Source organism: Mugil cephalus, chromosome 7 (assembly GCF_022458985.1).
Source record: "Mugil cephalus isolate CIBA_MC_2020 chromosome 7, CIBA_Mcephalus_1.1, whole genome shotgun sequence".
Taxonomy (NCBI): Eukaryota; Metazoa; Chordata; class Actinopteri; order Mugiliformes; family Mugilidae; genus Mugil; species Mugil cephalus.
In genome coordinates, this window is record NC_061776.1 from 15,725,668 (window position 1) to 15,745,437 (window position 19,770).

Consider the following 19,770-nt stretch of genomic DNA (forward strand, 5'->3'; position numbering starts at 1 on the left):
ACTTCTACTGTTAGTGGTTATAATATTTTGGCTGATCAGTGAAGTGACATCTGTAAAAGGGTAATTTGTTGAGTTTTTTCACTTGGGAAGTAAACAAACATATCATAGGGGTCAACTGAAGATCTTCGCTGCAAAATATTTCAAATTCCATCTTTGCAGAAGATTCCTGCCACTCGTTTCCACTTTGTATGAATGTGAACTAACTGGATGTTATCTTCAGCCTTGTATTAAATGAGAAAGTGGTATCTCATCTGACTCTGGTGCCATGGGTGTTTCCTATATACAGCAAGAACAAAGGAGCTTGGGTTTGAGTGCCATCGCCAGAGTGTGGTTGTTGGGAACAGCTTAGACGGACTAACAGAGGGTTGTTTTTGGGTCTATTTATTAGATTTGTACAGAATCCTGTAAATGTAGAATATTTTGAGATTTATCTTTTAATTCCTCTGTTATTTACTGAATAAATATTTCAAATCCGTCTGTTTTTCTTTTTCTTTTCAGAAACACGAGGACGAGAGTGAGAGCTGGTTGCACCGACAGGTGTGTGTGACAGGAACGATCGGTTGTTGTTCGCAGTTTGTTAAAAGAAACTGAGCTTGAACTAGTAAATAACAGAAGACACAAAAAGCCCTGCAGGCACTTTTTCTTTTAGGACACACACAAATTCAGCTTTTTGTTATTCTTTTTTCTGCCTCCTCTCTGCAGAACGAACCACCACTCTTCTCCCAAGACGGACACAAGTTCTTCTTCACCAGGGCCATCCCTCAGGGCGGGAGAGGAAAGTTCTTCCACATCTCTATGTCCACCTCATTGGTCAGCAATGTCAAAATAATCTTATTACTGTATTTGTTTTTGTTTTTTTTTGCTGGTAGCTGTCGTCTAACATGTTGCTTTGTTTTAGCCTAACACTAGCACAGACATACTTCAGTCGCTGACCTCTGGAGACTGGGACGTCACCAGTATCTTGGCTTACAACCACAAAAGGAACCTCATGTAAGACCTTGTTCATACGTTCAAAAAGCCGGTGATGCAAGGTCCCACTCATGTTCTCACTTGATGGAAATGTTTGGATGGTTTTCAGATACTTCCTGAGCACGGAGGACGACCCCAAGCGGCGGCACTTGTACAGGTAAGGTTTTAGCAGCAGTGCAGAGGCTAGTTTTTACTAAAGCGTACAATGATATCCACTCCTTTCCCACAGCGCGGACACGATCCCGCCATTCAACCGCTGCTGCCTCTCCTGCGAGTTCAAGTGCGGCTACGTGGACGTCTCATTCAGCCACAACATGCGGTACTTCCTACTAAACTGTAAAGGTGAGCGTGGTTTACCTTGACTCTCTGGTCTCCGTTCTGAAAGCGCTTTTCATTCCCGCACTCAGGCGAACGAGTGGCCGTCTCCCGGGAGAGGAGCAGCGAGACGGTAATTGAATTAATGCTCCGTGTCAGGTTGAGAGCTTGTATCGAACCACCTGGTACAAGACGACCTCAGACCATCCCCCTGATTAACCATAGAATTTTTTTTTTCCCGTAACGTACTGTACGCGTGAGTGTGCCTTTTACCGCTCGCAGACCGTGTGAGACTTTTAGCTTTTAGTGTTGTGGTTAGTTGCTGTTGATTAGACGCGTTCCTCAGAGACTCTCTTCCTCTTTCGACGCCGGGGCAACAACTTCACAGTTTTCTGTGGCAGCTGATTTGTTAAGGAGGGGGTCGGGGCTCGCTCCGGAGAGGAGAAGTGCCAGTGGCTTTCTGCATCAATTGGATCTTTGGAGAGCGCCTCCATTGTAAAATAATAAGCTTCTTCCTCATGGGAAGGAAGTAGATTATTAACTGTACAGCTGGCTGGGAGGGCTTTGAAGTCTGTTAAGACAGAGATTAATTTCTCTTGATTAGTGGTTTGTTGGAGGCATTTATCTGTGCCTCGCTACCTGATATATTACTAAAGTAATCAAATGAACTGCTATTATTACATTTGCGTTCATCGATTGTTTTTCTCTGAATCGTTCTTTACAGGGCCAGATATACCGAGCGTGGCTATCTATAGCACTGAAGACAAACAGAGTGAGTGTTTTCCCTGTGGTGCTGTCCTCCTGCGTAACTTCTTGTACAGTTAAGTGGTCACTGAGTGACGGTTTCCCTCTCCTGAACTGCAGAGGTGTTGGACGTGGAGACCAACGAAAGGGTAAACAACACATACAACAACATGCAGATGCCCCGAGTGGAGTACCAGACCATCACCATAGACGACTACAGTACGTGCTCTCGCAGAACTGGCAATCCTTACAAAAATGAGTTGCCGGTTTGCTTTGCAAGAAGATAAGAGTGTTTCCTGTGTGTCGTAGCTCTGACGATGCAGATTCTGAAGCCGGCTGGTTTTGTAGATACAGCCCACTACCCTTTACTGCTGCTAGTGTGAGTATACGGAGATCTGTTTATTTCAAAACACTTGCGACGCAGAAATACTTTCATTACCGCTGAGTTTAGTGTCACGCTTTTATGACTCTACATACTACATTTCCCATTTTAGTCAGTGTCCACATCTTTAAAGTCTTTATTCTCCATTTGTAAGGTGGGCTCTCTGTTAGGGAAGTGCCCAGTCTAACGTATAATATCCGATGACGTAACGTGATATTATTAACGGACTGGTGTTGGGAATCTTAAGAAAAGTGTCGTGACTAATTAGCCAAATCGCTTGTGGCGCCGTAAATCCCAAGATGCTTCAATTTAAAGTTAAACACAGAGAAAAAGAAGCTGTTTTATTACAATTTTACTTAATAAAGGACTCTTAAATACACCCCTTTAATTGTCATTCAGCAGCCTCATGCTAGATTGTTATTATGAGTTGATGCATGCGAGATAAATAAATAATTAAGTCGTACCACAAGATTACTCAACGGTTTCTTCCCCAAAGCCATCCAGGCCCCCACTAAACACAATAAACAACAATAAAAAACACCTGAATATTTAAAAGCTCTTGAGCAATAGATACATTACATTTAGGTCTTACTCTCTCTGTGAATGGGTTTGTTTGTGAGTGCAGGTTGTAGAGTTTGTGTTTTATTCTTCTTGAAAGCAGCATGGCTCTGATTGGGTGTTTTACAACTACAGTACGCAACCGTTTCAATTATTTAGTAGCTCTGAAGTTTGACCAGACAGCTACCGCATAACACTGTGATCACCGCGGTGCTGTGGGTGCGTTTCCTCAGGGACGGCACGCCGGGCGGGCAGATGGTGACGGAGCAGTTCCAGGTGGACTGGGCCACTGTCCTGGTCAGCAGCTTCAGCACCATCGTCATCCGCTTCGACGGCCACGGCAGCGGATTCCAGGGCACCAACCTCCTCCACAAGGTCCGCAGGAAACTGGGGAAGCTGGAGGAGAGGGACCAGCTGGAGGCGCTCAGGTCAGACTTTTGCTCCAACTCTGAGCAGGAACTCACGCTGAAAGTCCTCATGACTCTTCACACTGACTCATCCCGTTTCCCTTTCAGGTTCATATCCAAAGAGCCTTACATTGATAAAAGTCGAATGGGAGTTTATGGAAAGGTAAGAGGAGGAAAACACTTTCAGACAATAAATGTCTCAAAGTGGAACTAAATGAATGTTACTGTATCTTTTCTTGTATTCAGGCCTATGGGGGTTATTTAGCGACAATGCTTCTGAGCTCTGAGGAGTTTACCCAACTTCAGTGTGGAACAGCAGTCTCCCCCATCACAGATTTCGAGCTTTATGGTAAAACTCTCCAGATATTCCTCTAAAACACATCATCATGGCCACTGTGCAGTCTCCAAGGGAGCTTGATCTTTGTAACCCCAGCTTTCTCTTTCCCCAAATCGCAGCGTCTGCATTTTCAGAGCGATACCTCGGCGCAAAGACAGACTCCCGAGTATACGCGGTAAAGTGGCCACCTTTTCCGTCACCTTCTCCGAAATATGCATGAAGATGTTGAGCTGAAGTGACACAGTGCGAGGATAGAGAGGAGGGTCATTTTAAAATAGCTCAGTGACGACATGGTGGATTTTTTTTTTCCTTTTTTTTTTTTCTTCTTGTTTCCTCCAGATGGCGAATTTAGCACACAGAGCGGGTCAGCTGCTGGGGAAACAGTACTTAATAATTCACCCGACTGCCGATGGTAGCGCACAGTTTTGATTTCCTCTCAATATCCCAGCGAGTGAAAATCAAGAGTCTAACGTGTGTCTCGTCTTCTCCTCCTCCACCACAGAGAAGGTTCACTTCCAGCACACGGCCAAATTTATCAACCATCTAATCAGCGAGAAGGCCAATTACACTCTACAGGTGAGAAAAGTCACCGGAGGAGACGTCAAATGTAAAAGCAGATCTGCTTCTGGTTGTCTGGAAAGAGCTGTGTCTCCCTGAAATTAATTAAAAAAATGTGTCTAGTCAAGAAACGTGTGCATAATCCTTTGCTCTGTGTGCATCTACAGATCTACCCAGATGAGGGACACTTCCTGCACAGCGACGGGACACGGCAGCACCTGAGCCAATCCCTGGTCAACTTCTTCGAGGAGTGTTTCCGGGTGCCGGAGGTTCTGAAGGAGGACCAGCAGGAAGACAACGAGGACGACAGTTAAACCTCTGAGCAGCCCCACCCACCCACCTCACCACCACCACCACCACCAACCCCCTATGCCCCTTTAGGCCAGCTACTACAGCACAATATGCAACAGATGTTTCTAGCCCAGTCGATCCTCGCCAGCCTCTGTCCACTCTGATTTGAGCTCTAACCTAGAGTGTGGCGCCTGCATGTGAAACAAAAGGCGGGCCTCTGCCTACATCCCCCTCTCCTCACCTGGAGCTGGCAGCCCATGAGGAAAACCAGCCGGAAAGAGGTTGAGTAAATCTCAGATGTGAAGTCACGTCTCCGCTATTGGAATAAATGGACACGCGCTCCCTCTGCTGGACAAATAGAGGACCAACAACCAACACCCAGCAAAGCCTTGAGCACAAAATAACCCCCCTTCCCCCCCGCCCTGTGAAGATAAGTTCATTATGTTCAGATTTAACTTTTAAAAGGCTGCCAGTTTACCTTGCCAACTAACTTACTGATTATTGTGTTCATGAGTATGATTATTGCTACTTGTTTCTCAGAATTTCTCTGTTCAGTGTCTTACAGTTGTACCGTGTCTGAGTGGACGTCCGGCTGCATCGGCCCTTAGTTGCTTTCCAAAACGAAAGGCACAATGTTTAACTTGTGTTGTACTCTTCCCCCTCAGAAGAAAAAGTGTCTCTACAATAATCGTATGAAATCCTGTTTTTTTTTTTGTTTGTTTGTTTGTTTTCGTCCTTGCATTTCTCAGTTGTTCTTTTAGTCACCGTGCCTTATTGTGGGTCAAATGTTCATGTTAGGAGCCCACGTGACACTGAAAATGAGTAAATGCAGATAGGCATGGGCTGAAGTATTTATAAGGAAGGTTTGGCACATTTTATCTCAAAAAGTTAGAAAGAGTTGAGCATAAAATATAAAAATGGCATTAAACTGACACACAGAAAAAATGTTAACACAATTTACCTTTACAGTTTCTTGATGTTTGCCACCCAAACTGGCATACTAGTGAGTTAAAGCTGATTTTTTTTTTTTTTTTGATTATTTTGTGAATTACTTTGACGTCTCTGCGTGTTATCGACCTCTCATGTCACTTCTGTTAATATTGTCAGTGGTTTCTAGTCAGCTGATGTACAAAGTGTATAAAACTTATATTGTTTAAGTCTTTATGTTGTATGTGCAACTTGTATATAAAGCATTTTGAAATGTACTTCCTGTTGGTTTTATTTATGAGCTCTCAACGAAGCAGTGATTAAAAAGCTGTGCCCTGTTCATCCTGAGCTGGTGCGCCCTCTTGTGTGCAGCAGAAGCACTGCGGACAATCGAGGCCTGATATTTTTGAACTCGACACAATTATATGTACAATATAACACAAACATTTGAATGTTTCACTGCAGACAATTAAAATCCTCCTCTCTGTAGACTACATGGTAATACAGATGTTTACCCGCTGGATTTGGACGCATTACATTTTACATTCAGGTGTCATTCAAATAGTTAAGACCTTTATTTGCTCCAACAATACCTTGTTATACGAAGTAGAGCTCGAACAATAGAGGATACTACTCTATCCTGTAACACACACCGTCTGCCCAATGTATAACTGTGTGGACAGCATGATCTGGGGTTTCTACTGTTGCTCAGGTCTAGAGGTTCAGCAACATTATGTCCGCAGAATGAGGTCAGCTGACCCATTGAGAAGCTGGAGAAGGCTTTGATCAGTGGTCAGATTCTCCCATCATGGAAAACGTCATCGGTTATAATGATGACTGAAATTACGTTGGCTTAATGCTCACTTAGGGGATTCTTGTTAAATGTTTATGCTAATGCTAACGCTAACCACGTGCTAACGCAACGTTACTTACGTGTTTCAAGGGTGTCCAAGCAGAAGTCGTTTACTCTCCACAGTGGTTCCACTTACTTCTTGTAACATCTTTGTTGAAGAGGCTTCACTTGATAAAGACAGACCAGATTTTGTCCCCTCCGTGTTCCTTCTTTGGTCAAACCTTTCATCCAGTGAGTGGGAGTGTAGTGGTCGGTGAATGTAGTCCCATCAGTCAGAATCAACTTTTTAAAGTAACACGCACTGTCTCGGGGAGAGAGTTTATTAGTATAGTATGCGTTTCCCTCGTCCATTCTTGCCAAAACAATTCATTGAAACGTGCTAACCGCCATCTGGACTTTCTTGAAGATGTTTCGCCACTCATCAGTAGCGAAACGTCTTCTTCAGAAGCTACTCGGATGAGTGGCAAAACGTCCAAGATATTCTACAAGTCCAGTTGACCTTATTCAACGCCTTTTGGTTTACCATGACCTGGATGACTGGGAACCTTCACAGACATGCTAATCGACATATACAGGCTGTATTGTTTGCGATCTTTTGCTTCCAGTTAAGCCCCGCCCCTCAAAGCATGTCACATTGTTTACAAACCGTAAAGGGGTATACACTTCTCTTAGCAAAAATTAAAAAATAATAATAATAAAGATCGTTGTCAGGGACAGTTACGCTAAAAGGGAAACTGGTAGTGTCAATTACTGCACTAACTACACTAATCGGGCATAACATTATGACCACCTTCCTCATATTATGCAGGTCTCCCTTGTGCCTCCATAACGGTTCTGACTTATCACAGAATGGACATGGGTCTTCTGAGGGTGTCCTGTGGTGTCTGGCACCATGACGCACAACAGTAAAACAAAAAAACAACAGACATTTGCCATTGACAAAATTTATTTCCAGTGTTTCAGGTGTCTTGTGCACACCCCTCCCAATCAGAAGAACACTGCATTGAGACAAAGGATCCAGTTCAATGAAGTGTCCTCCTCCCGCAGGGAATTTCTCCCCACAGGGAAGTTACCAAGCTGTCCACAACACCCACACAGGCCTCACAAGCATCATCCTCATTTCACAATACTGTACTTAATCCTGCAATCTGATGGAAATGAAAAGAAAAGCAGCTAAAACACAGCACTTATGTACATTTAAGTTACTTATTTTACAATGGAGATTTAAAATTCAAGTTCTGTTAAAATCAAAAAAAAAAAAAGAAAAAAGAAAAATTGGAGAGAAAAAACAAATGTATAAAACATATTAAGACCAGAGTGGAATGCCTATGGAATGGAAGCTCGGCATTTTTATAACCTGTTGAATGACTGAGTCGACAATAAAAATGTCATTCACAGTAACATCTTCGTGTGTCTCAACAAAGACAATATGGCACCCTTAACATTTCATTGTGAGGCACTTTCTGTTGTTAAGAAACATGATTTTCTGATTTTTCTTCCAACTTTCTTCTCTTTGCAGTCTACTGCCAGTCACTGACAGATGTGTGAACCACGAACACTAAAACACAGCGTAACATTTGCCTCAGAGGGATGTTGTTCTCTGCTCTTTAAAACACACAGCAGGGATGAGTAAGAACTATATTACTGTTTGCATAAGTCCAGTGTTTTCTTGTCACTTTTGTACCTTTGGAAAGGCTCCTTTGACAGTAGAGCGTGTAGACAGTCACACACAGGCGGTACCAAAAACACAATTCAAGTACACAGAAAAATAGGGATATGTACACTTTAGAATGAAACACAAGCATCTAAAGCTTTTAGTCAGTATTACAGCAAGCATGTCTGTACATTCTTCATTTGGTTACCAACAGACTCACCGACTTTAAACATCATAACCTTCTTTACGCAAAAATAGTTCCTCTGCAATACTAAAAATCTACTTTTTGACTACTTCCTATTCAGTTCATCCTTAAAGCCGCTTCGCTAATTTTTAAACAATCTTGCGTTTCCTTGAACATACTTCACAGACTCATTGTTGCATGAGCAACAGGTCCTTTCGATCTTCAGCATAACGTGGATTTGTATCAGGAGGGAGGAAATCCTCCTACTGGGTCCTCCCAAAGTCAATTGTCATAAAAAAAAAAAAAGAAAAGAAACTATAAACTATATAAACAACATTTTGTTCCATGCCTTATATGAGCAAGATTAACCATCGCTATGTGTAGTTATTCTCTTCTCACACAAGCATATCTGGTAACAACACACTCTCCAGACATTTTTTGTACAACATGCTCATTCACTAACATTGGTCACACAACTATACTGACGGACTCCCACATACACATCACACAAACGGAGAACATACACAGACACACACACCTCTCACAGGTACTGATAGAAGCGTGAATGGACCACCTGGGAGCTGGAGAGTTTATGTGGGTGGGCGGTGGCTGAAAGGCTCAGATTTTTACTCTGTGGGACGTCCCCGTTCATCTCCTCAACTGGACGATGTGGGTGTTCGGAGGAGGATGAAGCGCCGAGGTTCTGGGAGCGTTCGCACAGCGCCTCCTGCTGTTCGGGGAGGTCCAGGCTGACCTCGGGATTGCTGGTACGGTGACGCTCGCGGGCAATCCAGTCCCCAATGGAGAAGTCCTGAGAGCTGCACTTCGGTTTCAGTCGGTCCACTGCTGACAACTCCGACCGCGACCCTGAACCGATGTCAACATGCTGCGACCAGTCCCCCAGAACAGACAGCTCTGCAAAGTCTCTCTGTCCACCCATAGTGTGTCTACGCCTGATGTTCTTCTTCTTACTGCGGCCCTCCGGGGACCTCTGACTGCCCACACCAAACATGTCGTCCACAGACATTCGCAGGCGTACCTTCAGCCGGTCTGTGATCTTCAACTTCCAGGCAGGCTCAGACTTATCCAACTCACCCCGGGACGAGGAGCTGAGGCTGGCGGAGGAGCGGCCTTTAACTGACCCCATAACACGAGACAGTTTGTTGGAATCTTTGTCGCTACGAGCTCCTTCCAGAGAGGACTCGCTGTCGGTTTTCTGCTGGGCCGCCTTCTTTCTGGAGAGCGTGTCGCACTCGATGAGTCTGTGAGAGGGGAGCGGTCGAGGAGCTTCCTGCAGCTCTCGTTGATCAGCTTTCCCGACGGTGAACACAGACAGGTCGCTCTCGCTGTCCGTCTCCATCGGCCTTCCTTCGCTGATGAGCTCACTTCTCTCGTCGTCTGCGTCTTCTCCACCTCTGCTCTCAGACACGGACTGCACCTCAGGACTCAGGGTGCTGAGTTCCGCTCCGGTCAGGAAAGTCATGGAGGATGTGGTGGAGTAGTCTGAAGTAATAGAGCAAACCTCCGCTCCCGGCCCGCTGGGACACGACTCTGTACCCAGAGCTGCCATCCTGCCACGCCTCATTCTGGGCACCGACGCCTGAGAGCTGGTGCTGTTCATGGTACCGAGGTCAGACACCGTGTCGTCGTAGTTGGACGGTGGATCTGACAGAGAGGACTGGTGAGCCACTGGCATGCGGTAGCTGAGGTCTGGGGAGTGGGAAGGCGAGGCATAGGGAGAACCGCTTTGATGGGGGGAGGAGACGTGCTCAGGATTAAGGGAGGGAGAGGGATGTGACATCGGGCTGCTGGTTTTGTCCAACTGTTCCTCTGAGCTGTTGCTGAACTTCTCCTTCTCACGTGTTTCGTCTATCTGCCCGTCCTTCTTGGTCCGGCTGTCCGGGGACCACAGAGGTTGCTGCTGGCTGTCCCCTGGGAGGTCCTTCTTCATGAACACAGGGTCCAGGTCATCATCTGAACTGCTGGGATGAGATTTGTCCTTGGGCTTCTTTCGTTTGCGGTTGGCAAAGAAGGAAGAGCGCAGCATTTCTCTGCTACACTGATCCTTCCCGGACCCCCACAAGCCCTGCTGATACAGAACGAAACAACACAAAGAATTAAGGACACAACAAAAAGACAAAGGAATCAACCTCCTGACACCTGAGCATTTGTTTGGTATGCATTTTTAATTTCTCCAAGGTATTTGGGATCAGTGGGACCTAAGACAGAAAAACTAAGAATCATCTTTAAACAGGAAGTAGTAGTTTTTGAAAAAACAAAAAAACAATGTCCTCATAAGTGGACACTAAGATTATTTTATTATTTATATTTTAATAATTTCACCAATGTGTGACAAAGTATAAAACTTTATTTTAATACCTGGCTGGGCAAAACCCTAATTGTAAACAATGAAGTCCCAATGTCCTCAAACGAGTACCAATTAGCGAGTTTGTAGCTCGTTGCTATTAATAAAATTTGTTAGATTTGCAGGTCATATCAAACTAGAAATGTCAATAAGCACAAATAAATAAGTTTTAGCTGTAGAATTTGATGGGGTTTTATTCCTCGTCCACTTTTATCCTGTGATCGTCTGTAGAATGAATCCGCTTGTTATCATGTTTTTACCGACTAGTGTATTAACCCTTTCCTACCACTAGATGGCAGACTAAAGTGTCCACTGACAAGGACAATGGGTTTAAATGAAGCAGAATAAGCAGCAATAAAACCTAAAACTTAAAGTGAGGATGTAAGGTCTCAGGAGGTTAAATATTGTTAAGAAACAACATAAAATAAGAGGACGTTACCTTTGATTTGGAGGAGTCACTACATGCTGAGTCTGTATCAAGGAGAAGAGCATCATTAGTAATGGTCTGATGTTTCAATGAGTCAACAGTCAACAAGATAAAGAAGAGGCAGACTGCTCAGAGTAGAAGATGTGATGGATATAATGAGAGCAGCTGGATGGAAGCACATGACACATTGCTTGTCAGAGAGAGACGGGAAGACGAATAACCACACTAAGCAGTTCATGGAAAAGTCGAGAGAGCAGCAGAGGAGGCCTGAGATGAAGGATGAGAGGAAGGAAGTGAAACCCGGCAGTAAACCGAGACACAAAAAGCAGCTCATGCTCATGTATCGATGGAACGACGGCACATTACGGACAAACACGCCAGTCACAGAGCATTACATGTAGCCACCAACCAGCTGTAGGCATTCTTTCCCAACTCAAAGACATCACAGAGGAGAGGGTGATGAAGCTGCTCTGACTGAGAGACCTAAGGGGCCTGAGCTGAACAGAGAGTGTGTGTTGTGGTGGGTACAGCTGGCGCAGGCAAGCTTTGGTATAACACAGAGATTGTTCTTACTCCCAGCTAGATTAACTCCTGCGGTGCCCTTTAACATGTAGCCTGTCGCTATCAACAACATAAAAAGCAGAACCAAAGGTTCACAACACCTTCTTGTCTCACAAAAGTTCCAAAAGCAGATAACATGCAAACTGCAGCTAACGAAGATAAGCAGACAGAGCTTTTTTTTTAAAAAAAAACAAACAAATAGATAAAGGAACAATGGGGCCACAGGAACTAAACTCGGGAACAACGTCCACTGATACGTGTTTACATTTCCAACAGTCAGCCTGATAGTAAAACTGACAAAAGCATTTGTTTGATATTTGGTATGTAAAAAATAATAATTCAACGTAACATTTTTTGAAAATTTGCTAAGAATGTAATGATCATCTACATTTCTGATTTACAGCATAACTGTGATGACAGTATAACATTATTTTTAATGTAACAAATGTCTGATTATGAGACTGCAAGGAATGACTAATCACTGACATTCAGTTACTTGAAGTACTACTCTGTGTTCAGGATATGATCCCTGAACTCCTGTTATTATTATTATTATTGTTATAATTATCCATACCTAATGTGTCTTATATTTATGTGTGTGTATAGAGCAGGGTTGAGTATGAAGAGAATGTAACAGATATGTTGTGAGTGATGTAAACGTCCAACATCATGTAACAGTAAGAGGTGAGGAAGTATGTGGTTACTTTGTAATTGAATAAATGCAGAAGACAAAAAAAATGGACATCACCGACAACACATCAAACTAAAATACACAAGAGGCGGTGCCCGAAACAAAAAAACGTCTACACACCGCGGCACACACCCTTACGTCTACATGCTTAGGCCCTGTCCACTGCTACTGGAAAGCCTGCGTGCCTTTACATGAGTAAGTCACTAGATACGTGTCAGTCTGGGACGTGGGTGCATGTGTGGGTTTGTTTGAACATCCAGCTCAGTCCCAACACTACGACCCCACCCTTACACATCATGACAGATTATGCCACATGACCGGGAGAGAACCTGAGGTTGACCGTACCATGCTACTTGTCCTTGCGATCAGCTTAAGAGACAACAAGAGACAGCAGAAGGGCTTTCAGAGAAAGTACAGCAGCACCGCTCTGTATCCCCTCAATTTAGGGTATTGGTTTAAATATGAGACGTGCACACCACAGGAAAAATGACAAACATCGACTTCTCTTTCTTTCTTTTTTATCTTTTTTCCTCCTTTCGCCCAAATTTAAAAGAGCTGCGGGTTTCTGCAGACTAGGCAGCTACACTGGGCACAACACTCGTCCTTCTTCCTACAGTCCCAGCTGTCCATCACTGACAAAACAGAGTCCATCAGTGACATCATCGAGTGATAGACGCCGCCCACTTGGCCTGTGTCAAGATTGGGTAATGTGTGAGTGCTGGACAGGGATAAGGGAGAAAAACAACACACTACACACAGAAGGGCACAGGTCAGAAGGGTTAACACTTCCATTGTTTCTTTTTGTTTGTTAAGATTTTCTTTGGGAAAGAACATGCCAGGATTATGTGAGAGACGAGGAGGAGGGGAAGAAAAGAACTGAAAGAAAAGGAGTCGTCGTCTCAACACAGGTAAAGCACAGGGAGAAATAAATGACTGGAGCGAGAAAAATAAAGAGTAAAGCAAAGAAATGAACAGAAATAAAACTTGACAGTTTTATCTTTGGGCAAAAAATGACAACATGGAAACAAAAAATACTTATCCAAAATAATAGTAATAATAATAATAAATGAATTAATAAAAAAGGCTTGACATACTACAATGTGTTTTTCAGCAGTTGTTCAGTGGTTGATATAAAATTACATACTCACTGAAAAATTAGTGAAAAGGTTTGTTTTAACAGAAACATAAAGAAAATGTTCTTGTCTAAACGTTTAAAACAATGGATAACAGGGATGACGCTTATTAGCAACTAACATTAGCAGCCACCATTTTAAAAACATTCAATCTTATAATAAGCCTTAACTACACATGCCTGTAAACTGCCTTAATGATATTTTTGAAAATACACTATTGCTACGATAGTAAAATATTTGCTGTGCTGATGCTGGAGTCCTCCTTCCTGAGAAAAATAAACTGCTGCTAAGTTACCTGAGACTTCTCCTGGTGAGGGTGCTGTCCGTCCAATGTTGGAGAGCAGGTGGTCAATATTGGGCACAGGCTGAGACTGAACTGTGCTTTCCTGCTCAGACGTGGTCTGGGAAAAGAGGCAGGAAGAAAATGAGTGACCGGATACAATGAGTACATTTGAAAACCTTGAATAATCACAAATAAGTTAAACAAATAAGCTACAGTAAGGAACCTTTATGTGTAAATTATTATTATTATTATTATTATGGTCCCTATTAATAAGAGCCTGTCTGTATTCTATATAGAGGAGATGTAAATCTGTTGACTGGGTGACGTCCCCTCAGTGGTGCATCTGTAACACTTCAACCATGTGGATTGAGTCATAGCTTACGAGAGAAGAAACATGGAGTTTAGGAGGAAAGGGAGAACTACAAATATAACTTAGTCAGGAAGGATTAAATTAAACATGGGAATCTTCCAAGAGAGTTTTCTAAAGATGCAGACAAAAAGGGAAATTCATCCAGTGGAAGGTTTTTCAGTGTAAAATGAAATGATTTGCTTAAAGTGCAGCGCTCTAACATAATATATTCACACTGCAAAAAATTAAGTTTTACATTGAGCACGTGGTGACTCTTCATCTCCTAAATACTATACTTTTAAGTTTCCAAACATCTCACTAAATGTGTCTGTGTGCAGTTTGGTGCAGGTCAGTTACTGCACAGTAAAACAGCATCTTATAATGACATATATATACATATATATAATATCTGTGTCTGTACCTTAAACAAGAATACTGAGCTGAATCCTCACTACACAAACTACTAAAGTTCTGTTTTATCCAAATGAAACATAATGAAGAAAATTAAACTCCACGTACTACTGGGTCCTCATCACCGTCTTCAGTGAAGAACCAGTCAAATTGCTGGATAAGATTCTCAACTATCTTGCACTGGTCCGGCATGTGGTTGACCATGTTGGTCATGTTGTCCTCGGAGGTCCTGACCAGAGTAGGACCGAACACGATGGCCAAGTTCCGAGGCTCCATCTGAACGTGTGAACGAGTGAACAAAAGTCAGATATAATGACATAAGCCTCAGGAGGAAACTGGATTTACAGAGGATCGAGTGGTGTTAACTAATGACATTAACGCTGACAGATCCTGTTACCTTATTCTTTTCACAGTTGTCAGACACCCTCTTGAGGTGAGCACAAAGGAATTTGAGTGTTTCGTAGTGATGATCAGGTAATTCATAGACCTGAACAAAATTGAAAAAGAAGGGACAGAGTTTCAGGGTCAATAGTTTCCTAAAGGAAATTCTTTTGAAATGCTTGTTAATCACGCTGGACTGTGCACTCACCAGCCTCTTGAGCTCCTTCAATCTCTCCACTGAGTCTTCTGTTCTGCTGGCTTCAATAAACTCGCCATACTTTTCTGTAAATAGATCAGGAAAACCTTAAACTTAAGAACTGCCAAAAGGGGAACCACAGAGTATCCAACATCACGCGAGCACAGTTTTATTTTTTTTATTATCTTTTTATCCTACCATTTGTAAACAGGGGTTCTGGGAGTTTTCGGAAAAAGGACTTGAGTAAACTGCTGATGACATTGAGGTCCCTCCATTTCTGCAGAGTGGTAAAAAAAGAAAAACAGAGACAGTGTCACGTTAGAGCAGTCTTTACAGTGCTAATCAATCACTGCTAAACAACGTTGTTAGTGAAGCGGTGCACTGGACTGTGCAACCCGGCTGTCAGTCACTCACGTCTTCCTGGATGTCGATGTCAGTCATGCCTTTACTGTTGAGTTCCTCTTGCATGTTGGAGATGGCTGCGTTGTTTCCAGGGACCCTGTAGATTCCAGTGTACTCCAGACCTCGCTCCTCCACCACTTTACAGCACACCTCCACGATGAGGGGAACAAACTGCACAGAGATTAAAGGATTATAAAGAATGTTTAACATAAACTGTGTGAGCAGTAATTAGTGACGGTTGTGGCTGATATATAGATGCAAAAAAGTCACATCTTCGTCTGAATTCTTTAAAAAACATGAAGACAGAGCAGACCCACCCTGTTGCTCTGTGCAGGTGGACAATCATCCAGCCGGACACCAAAAGTAACACCAGCTGGAGTCTTCTTCTCAAAGGGCTTCCTCATGATCCCTGCAATGCCAATTTTCCAAGCACCTCTATCCCGCGGTGGACTGGAGTCATCTGCCAAGGTACACACACATAAATAAATTACCACTCTGAGGTTACGTGCCCTATAACCACACTAAATAATAAAACTCTGCATTAAGAACCGACACTTTACCTTTCATTGCCTTCCGCTCCTCTCCTGTTCTGGGCGAGTGGGGGCTGTGCATTTTGCCTTCTCCTTTGCCCCCCAGGAAGGCTTGCTTGATGCTAAGTGACTGGCGGGAGGGCTTGGGAGAGGGCTCAGACCTGCTGCTAGGTGCACTGGTAACAAGTAGTTGAAAAGAACAAGAAACACACACACACGTACATATTAGCATTAATTTAAAAGGGGGTATTGTGCAGTACTTTGGATGAGTACATGTAGGATGGGGGAGTCTTGTGTACCTCATGTTGTATTCTTTGATCTTTCGACTGATCAGATCCTGGCTCGTTACAGCTCCATTCTGTAATAACATAAGAACACATTGAAGGCATTAATTTAAGTAGATTTTTTTTTTAAACAAACAATAATGAATATTTTATTATGACTGGAAAGCAAAGCTTTTGAAGTCAAAATTAAAGACAAACTGCACACAGGTCAACTGAACTAATGATCCCAGTTTGTTGTGGGAAAGACAGTCACCTATCAGCTTTATCAGTATGTCCAGTGAGGCTTCAAATACAACCTAAGCAGCAAAATATACAGTCACCTTGGACTTCAATGTTTTCATCACTGGTCAAAATGGTCTATGCTAACAGTAAGTGGTCAAGTAGTGTCATATTTATTGTTTTATTCTATCCCTGTTACATCTGAGGCATACCATAATGGACTAATACCAGAAGGTATGGCTTACGTAACACTGTTTTCATAAACGGAGTCTAATTGTCTGAAATGGTATTTTCCTCTCACACCCCAAAATGTGCCATGTGCTTTATGTTTGTTTGTTTTTCTCCTACCCAGGTAGAACAAGTTTCAAATAACATCTTATATCATCTTCTGTTGGTAATCCTCTCCAACTCACTGAAATGTTGATTGTATTTTATTCAAAGACCGTCTTTGGTTCACGTTGTTGTTAACCTGACGGGTGTGCCTATTATTTCTTTCAAAACTATGGTGTGGTGCAGTTTAAACTGGCTTCTCCTTTCTGTGTCTCCGAACAACTCATCACAAATACTACGGTCCGGCCAGGCGGCATATTATTGAATGGAAATATCAACTCAAAGAAGTTATATCATCATTTGTTGATTATCAGTTGACACACAATGTGACGACACACACCTCTTCATCTGCGTTACTGTTTTCCTGAATGACTCTGATCCAAGTCAACATATCGTCCCTCCCTTCTGCCTGGAACAAATACTCGCAGTCTGAGGTGGTTAATCGCAGCACATTTTTGCGTCTTGTGTCGCTGTACGAGATGTCGATCAGACACGCCTTGATGCTTATTCGCAGTGGATCCTCATCTGCCTGCATGGAAGCATGAGACAGCGCGTCCTTTCTGTCTTTGTAGAGGGTCATAGTGTGACCTTGTAGTACAGCATACATTTGCTTCCATCTCATTCCTCCGCCGACACGCTGCAGAGGTAGAAATATAGAAGGGCAAAGAAAGAAAAATACTTAAACATCACGATGTTAGTGAGATATGCGGCTGAAATGAACGGCAAGAGTAAAGGCGTACCTTATTTTTATCTGTACTTAGTTGCCTCAAGTTGAGCAACCCTTCTTTGGAAGAATTGGCGAAGATGTCTGAGGAGGAGTCCCTTCGAGATCCTGAATCCCCCGATGATTTATGCCCATCCAGAGCCTGCAAGTGCAGATACAGTATGATATTTTATTCCTCGCGTTATTTTAGGCTTTGATGCACCCTCTGGTAATAACCACAAAAGTTTAGTCAAGTCAAATAGTTTGAGTATATATTTTAATGCATAATTGGCCATCCTGTGCTTTCTATATTCACCAGCATCTCCTGAGGATGTGGAAGAAATCTGTGTATCTTTGGTGCCATTAAATCTGGATTTATTTGGCCTGAGTGATTACAGTAGATTGCTATCTGGTCACTCCATCTCTATAATCTATTTTCAAACCAACCAAAATGGGTTCCTCACCTTTCTCAGGCCCCTGAGACTGGGCATATGCCTACTGGAAGATCTCCTAAATAGAACAACAGACAAGGTTAGATGGATCAATGACCAAAAACAAATGTGGAAGTAAATGAGAATAATGACCTAGTCTTAGGACGCACTCACCCTCTGCTCTCCTCCTGATAGTTATCCAGACCCTCATCGTAAGACTTGGACCGCTCTGTTTTGCCGGCTGAGTCAGAGTCCAGCAACGCGCTTCGAAGGGACTCTACACAGCGACAAAGACATGTATAAAATAACTCTATTTGTTGCTTACAACCCAAGACACGAGTGTTAACAAGAGACACTTTCAAGATCATTTACAATTAATTATGCATTAGGTGATTTCTAAAAGAGAGGGCAAAAAGAGACGTTTTGTGATATTTAGAATTATTTTCCAAGCCAAGATCTGAATCATATTCCCTCAACCGACCCAGCGCTGTTTACCTTGGTCATGTGACAGCTGGCGCCGAATGGGAGGACACGGTGAGCCTTGACTAGAGGGTGCCGTAGCGATGGATGGTGGAACAGATATCACAGCAGAGGGTGGAATAGGGGCAGCTTCCCGGTCAACGCTGGGGCTGACTGGCTCATCTATGAATAGAATAAAACATTCAGTGTGAGAACAGAGATGCAAATCGACTTAATGTATTTCTGTTCTACAGTATGCCGCATTTTCATATCACGCCTCTGACAGGATAAATGTGGGCCTGTTGCTATATGACTCACTGAACTGGGGGATTCAGAGAAATCTTAATCAGTCACTCTGTAAGTCCCATGCCATAACACAGCTGTGAGTGGGAACTGCTCATCTTTTAACACTTTTTTTTTCTTTTTGTGAAAGAGAAGGAAGTTTTTAAACTCTCAAGTGCCGCCCACTCCTGGCACTTCAAGTCTAAGACAGCTCGGAGTACAAAGCTGCTCTCTGCAGCCAGAGGGCTTTTGGAGCTAATTTTAAAAGCAACTGTCCTACTTCTAGCCTGTACCCAACTCTGAAACGGGGCAAAGAAAAAAGGATGTCATCGCCTCCCTAACAAGGCCTCATGGGCTACCTTACTGAGGCTGTGTCCATCACTGATAAACACTTAACAGTAATAGGCTCCCATCTTTACCTTCAATCTACCTCCATCTAGGGTAAACAAACTTTTGTGCCATACAGTATTCTGTGTACTATACGATAGTCATAACCAACAAAGAGGAACTTAAATCTTAAACCCATGCATGAATAAAACCAAAACAACATTTAAAAGTTTTAAATACAGGTTCAAGTTTGCACGCCAAATAAAATATGCAGAATCAGTCAGGACATGCTTATACATACTCTTGACGAATCATTACCATATGTAATAATTTGATAATTACAACTGTTAAATTGGATATTACTCCAAAAGCTATTATGAGGCGTTGCGCACATTTATAGGTCTAAAATTGGGTAAATAAAACAAAGTGGAAAATACCACCACTGCTATTTGCAGAAGATATATAAAAAGCAAGCGTGTAGATTGCTGATCATCAGGACATAGCCTGGACTAGTGGCTTTTCAAACAGGCCATTGATGGAGACCCAGGCTTACTCAATCAGGGCACTGTTCTCCTGGAACAGGGCAAAAATCCCAGAATGGCTGCATGGTGGTATCATCACCATCACTGCCTGCTTTGTCTGCACCTGGACTGTCAGGCCTCTTTGACAACCAACATTATATGGACCACTGGCAGAACAGCAGAACACTGTTGGAAAGGCACGAGTGTAGACACTTCACAGATCTTAGTTATGTTGTACATCCAACTTGAATTTCAGCCGAACCAAAGCTACAGTCCACCTTTAAATCAAAATCTAACTTTCAACAG

The 19,770-nt window shown here is 43.0% G+C and overlaps 2 protein-coding genes across 8 annotated transcripts in view; one reads left to right on the top strand and one right to left on the bottom strand.

The window, feature by feature from the left end:
* The window catches only part of LOC125010717 (dipeptidyl aminopeptidase-like protein 6), a 78,011-nt gene extending 72,245 nt beyond the window's left edge, over positions 1 to 5,766 (top strand). For all 4 annotated transcript variants that reach the window (XM_047589491.1, XM_047589490.1, XM_047589488.1 and 1 more), the window contains 15 exons: positions 499 to 537; positions 703 to 810; positions 899 to 990; positions 1,079 to 1,126; positions 1,199 to 1,311; positions 2,009 to 2,056; positions 2,149 to 2,247; positions 2,338 to 2,407; positions 3,202 to 3,396; positions 3,484 to 3,538; positions 3,622 to 3,724; positions 3,832 to 3,887; positions 4,052 to 4,124; positions 4,215 to 4,288; positions 4,438 to 5,766. In XM_047589491.1, the coding sequence (XP_047445447.1) occupies positions 499 to 537; positions 703 to 810; positions 899 to 990; positions 1,079 to 1,126; positions 1,199 to 1,311; positions 2,009 to 2,056; positions 2,149 to 2,247; positions 2,338 to 2,407; positions 3,202 to 3,396; positions 3,484 to 3,538; positions 3,622 to 3,724; positions 3,832 to 3,887; positions 4,052 to 4,124; positions 4,215 to 4,288; positions 4,438 to 4,584 (1,320 nt within the window). In that variant the 3' untranslated portion in view covers positions 4,585 to 5,766. The remainder of the gene's footprint in view (positions 1 to 498; positions 538 to 702; positions 811 to 898; positions 991 to 1,078; positions 1,127 to 1,198; positions 1,312 to 2,008; positions 2,057 to 2,148; positions 2,248 to 2,337; positions 2,408 to 3,201; positions 3,397 to 3,483; positions 3,539 to 3,621; positions 3,725 to 3,831; positions 3,888 to 4,051; positions 4,125 to 4,214; positions 4,289 to 4,437) is intronic.
* A 1,503-nt stretch (positions 5,767 to 7,269) lies between these two features.
* Positions 7,270 to 19,770, bottom strand: part of arhgap21b (Rho GTPase activating protein 21b) — a 32,164-nt gene continuing 19,663 nt past the window's right edge. For 3 of the 4 annotated variants that reach the window (XM_047589253.1, XM_047589256.1, XM_047589255.1), the window contains 16 exons: positions 18,371 to 18,517; positions 18,050 to 18,152; positions 17,909 to 17,954; positions 17,482 to 17,607; positions 17,082 to 17,378; positions 16,208 to 16,266; positions 15,939 to 16,084; positions 15,696 to 15,838; positions 15,391 to 15,549; positions 15,175 to 15,253; positions 14,989 to 15,062; positions 14,797 to 14,886; positions 14,508 to 14,675; positions 13,652 to 13,757; positions 10,984 to 11,015; positions 7,270 to 10,268 (listed from right to left, as the gene is read on the bottom strand). In XM_047589253.1, coding sequence (XP_047445209.1) covers positions 8,721 to 10,268; positions 10,984 to 11,015; positions 13,652 to 13,757; positions 14,508 to 14,675; positions 14,797 to 14,886; positions 14,989 to 15,062; positions 15,175 to 15,253; positions 15,391 to 15,549; positions 15,696 to 15,838; positions 15,939 to 16,084; positions 16,208 to 16,266; positions 17,082 to 17,378; positions 17,482 to 17,607; positions 17,909 to 17,954; positions 18,050 to 18,152; positions 18,371 to 18,517 — 3,323 coding nt within the window. In that variant the 3' untranslated portion in view covers positions 7,270 to 8,720. The remainder of the gene's footprint in view (positions 10,269 to 10,983; positions 11,016 to 13,651; positions 13,758 to 14,507; positions 14,676 to 14,796; positions 14,887 to 14,988; positions 15,063 to 15,174; positions 15,254 to 15,390; positions 15,550 to 15,695; positions 15,839 to 15,938; positions 16,085 to 16,207; positions 16,267 to 17,081; positions 17,379 to 17,481; positions 17,608 to 17,908; positions 17,955 to 18,049; positions 18,153 to 18,370; positions 18,518 to 19,770) is intronic. The other variant, XM_047589254.1, reaches the window with a different exon arrangement.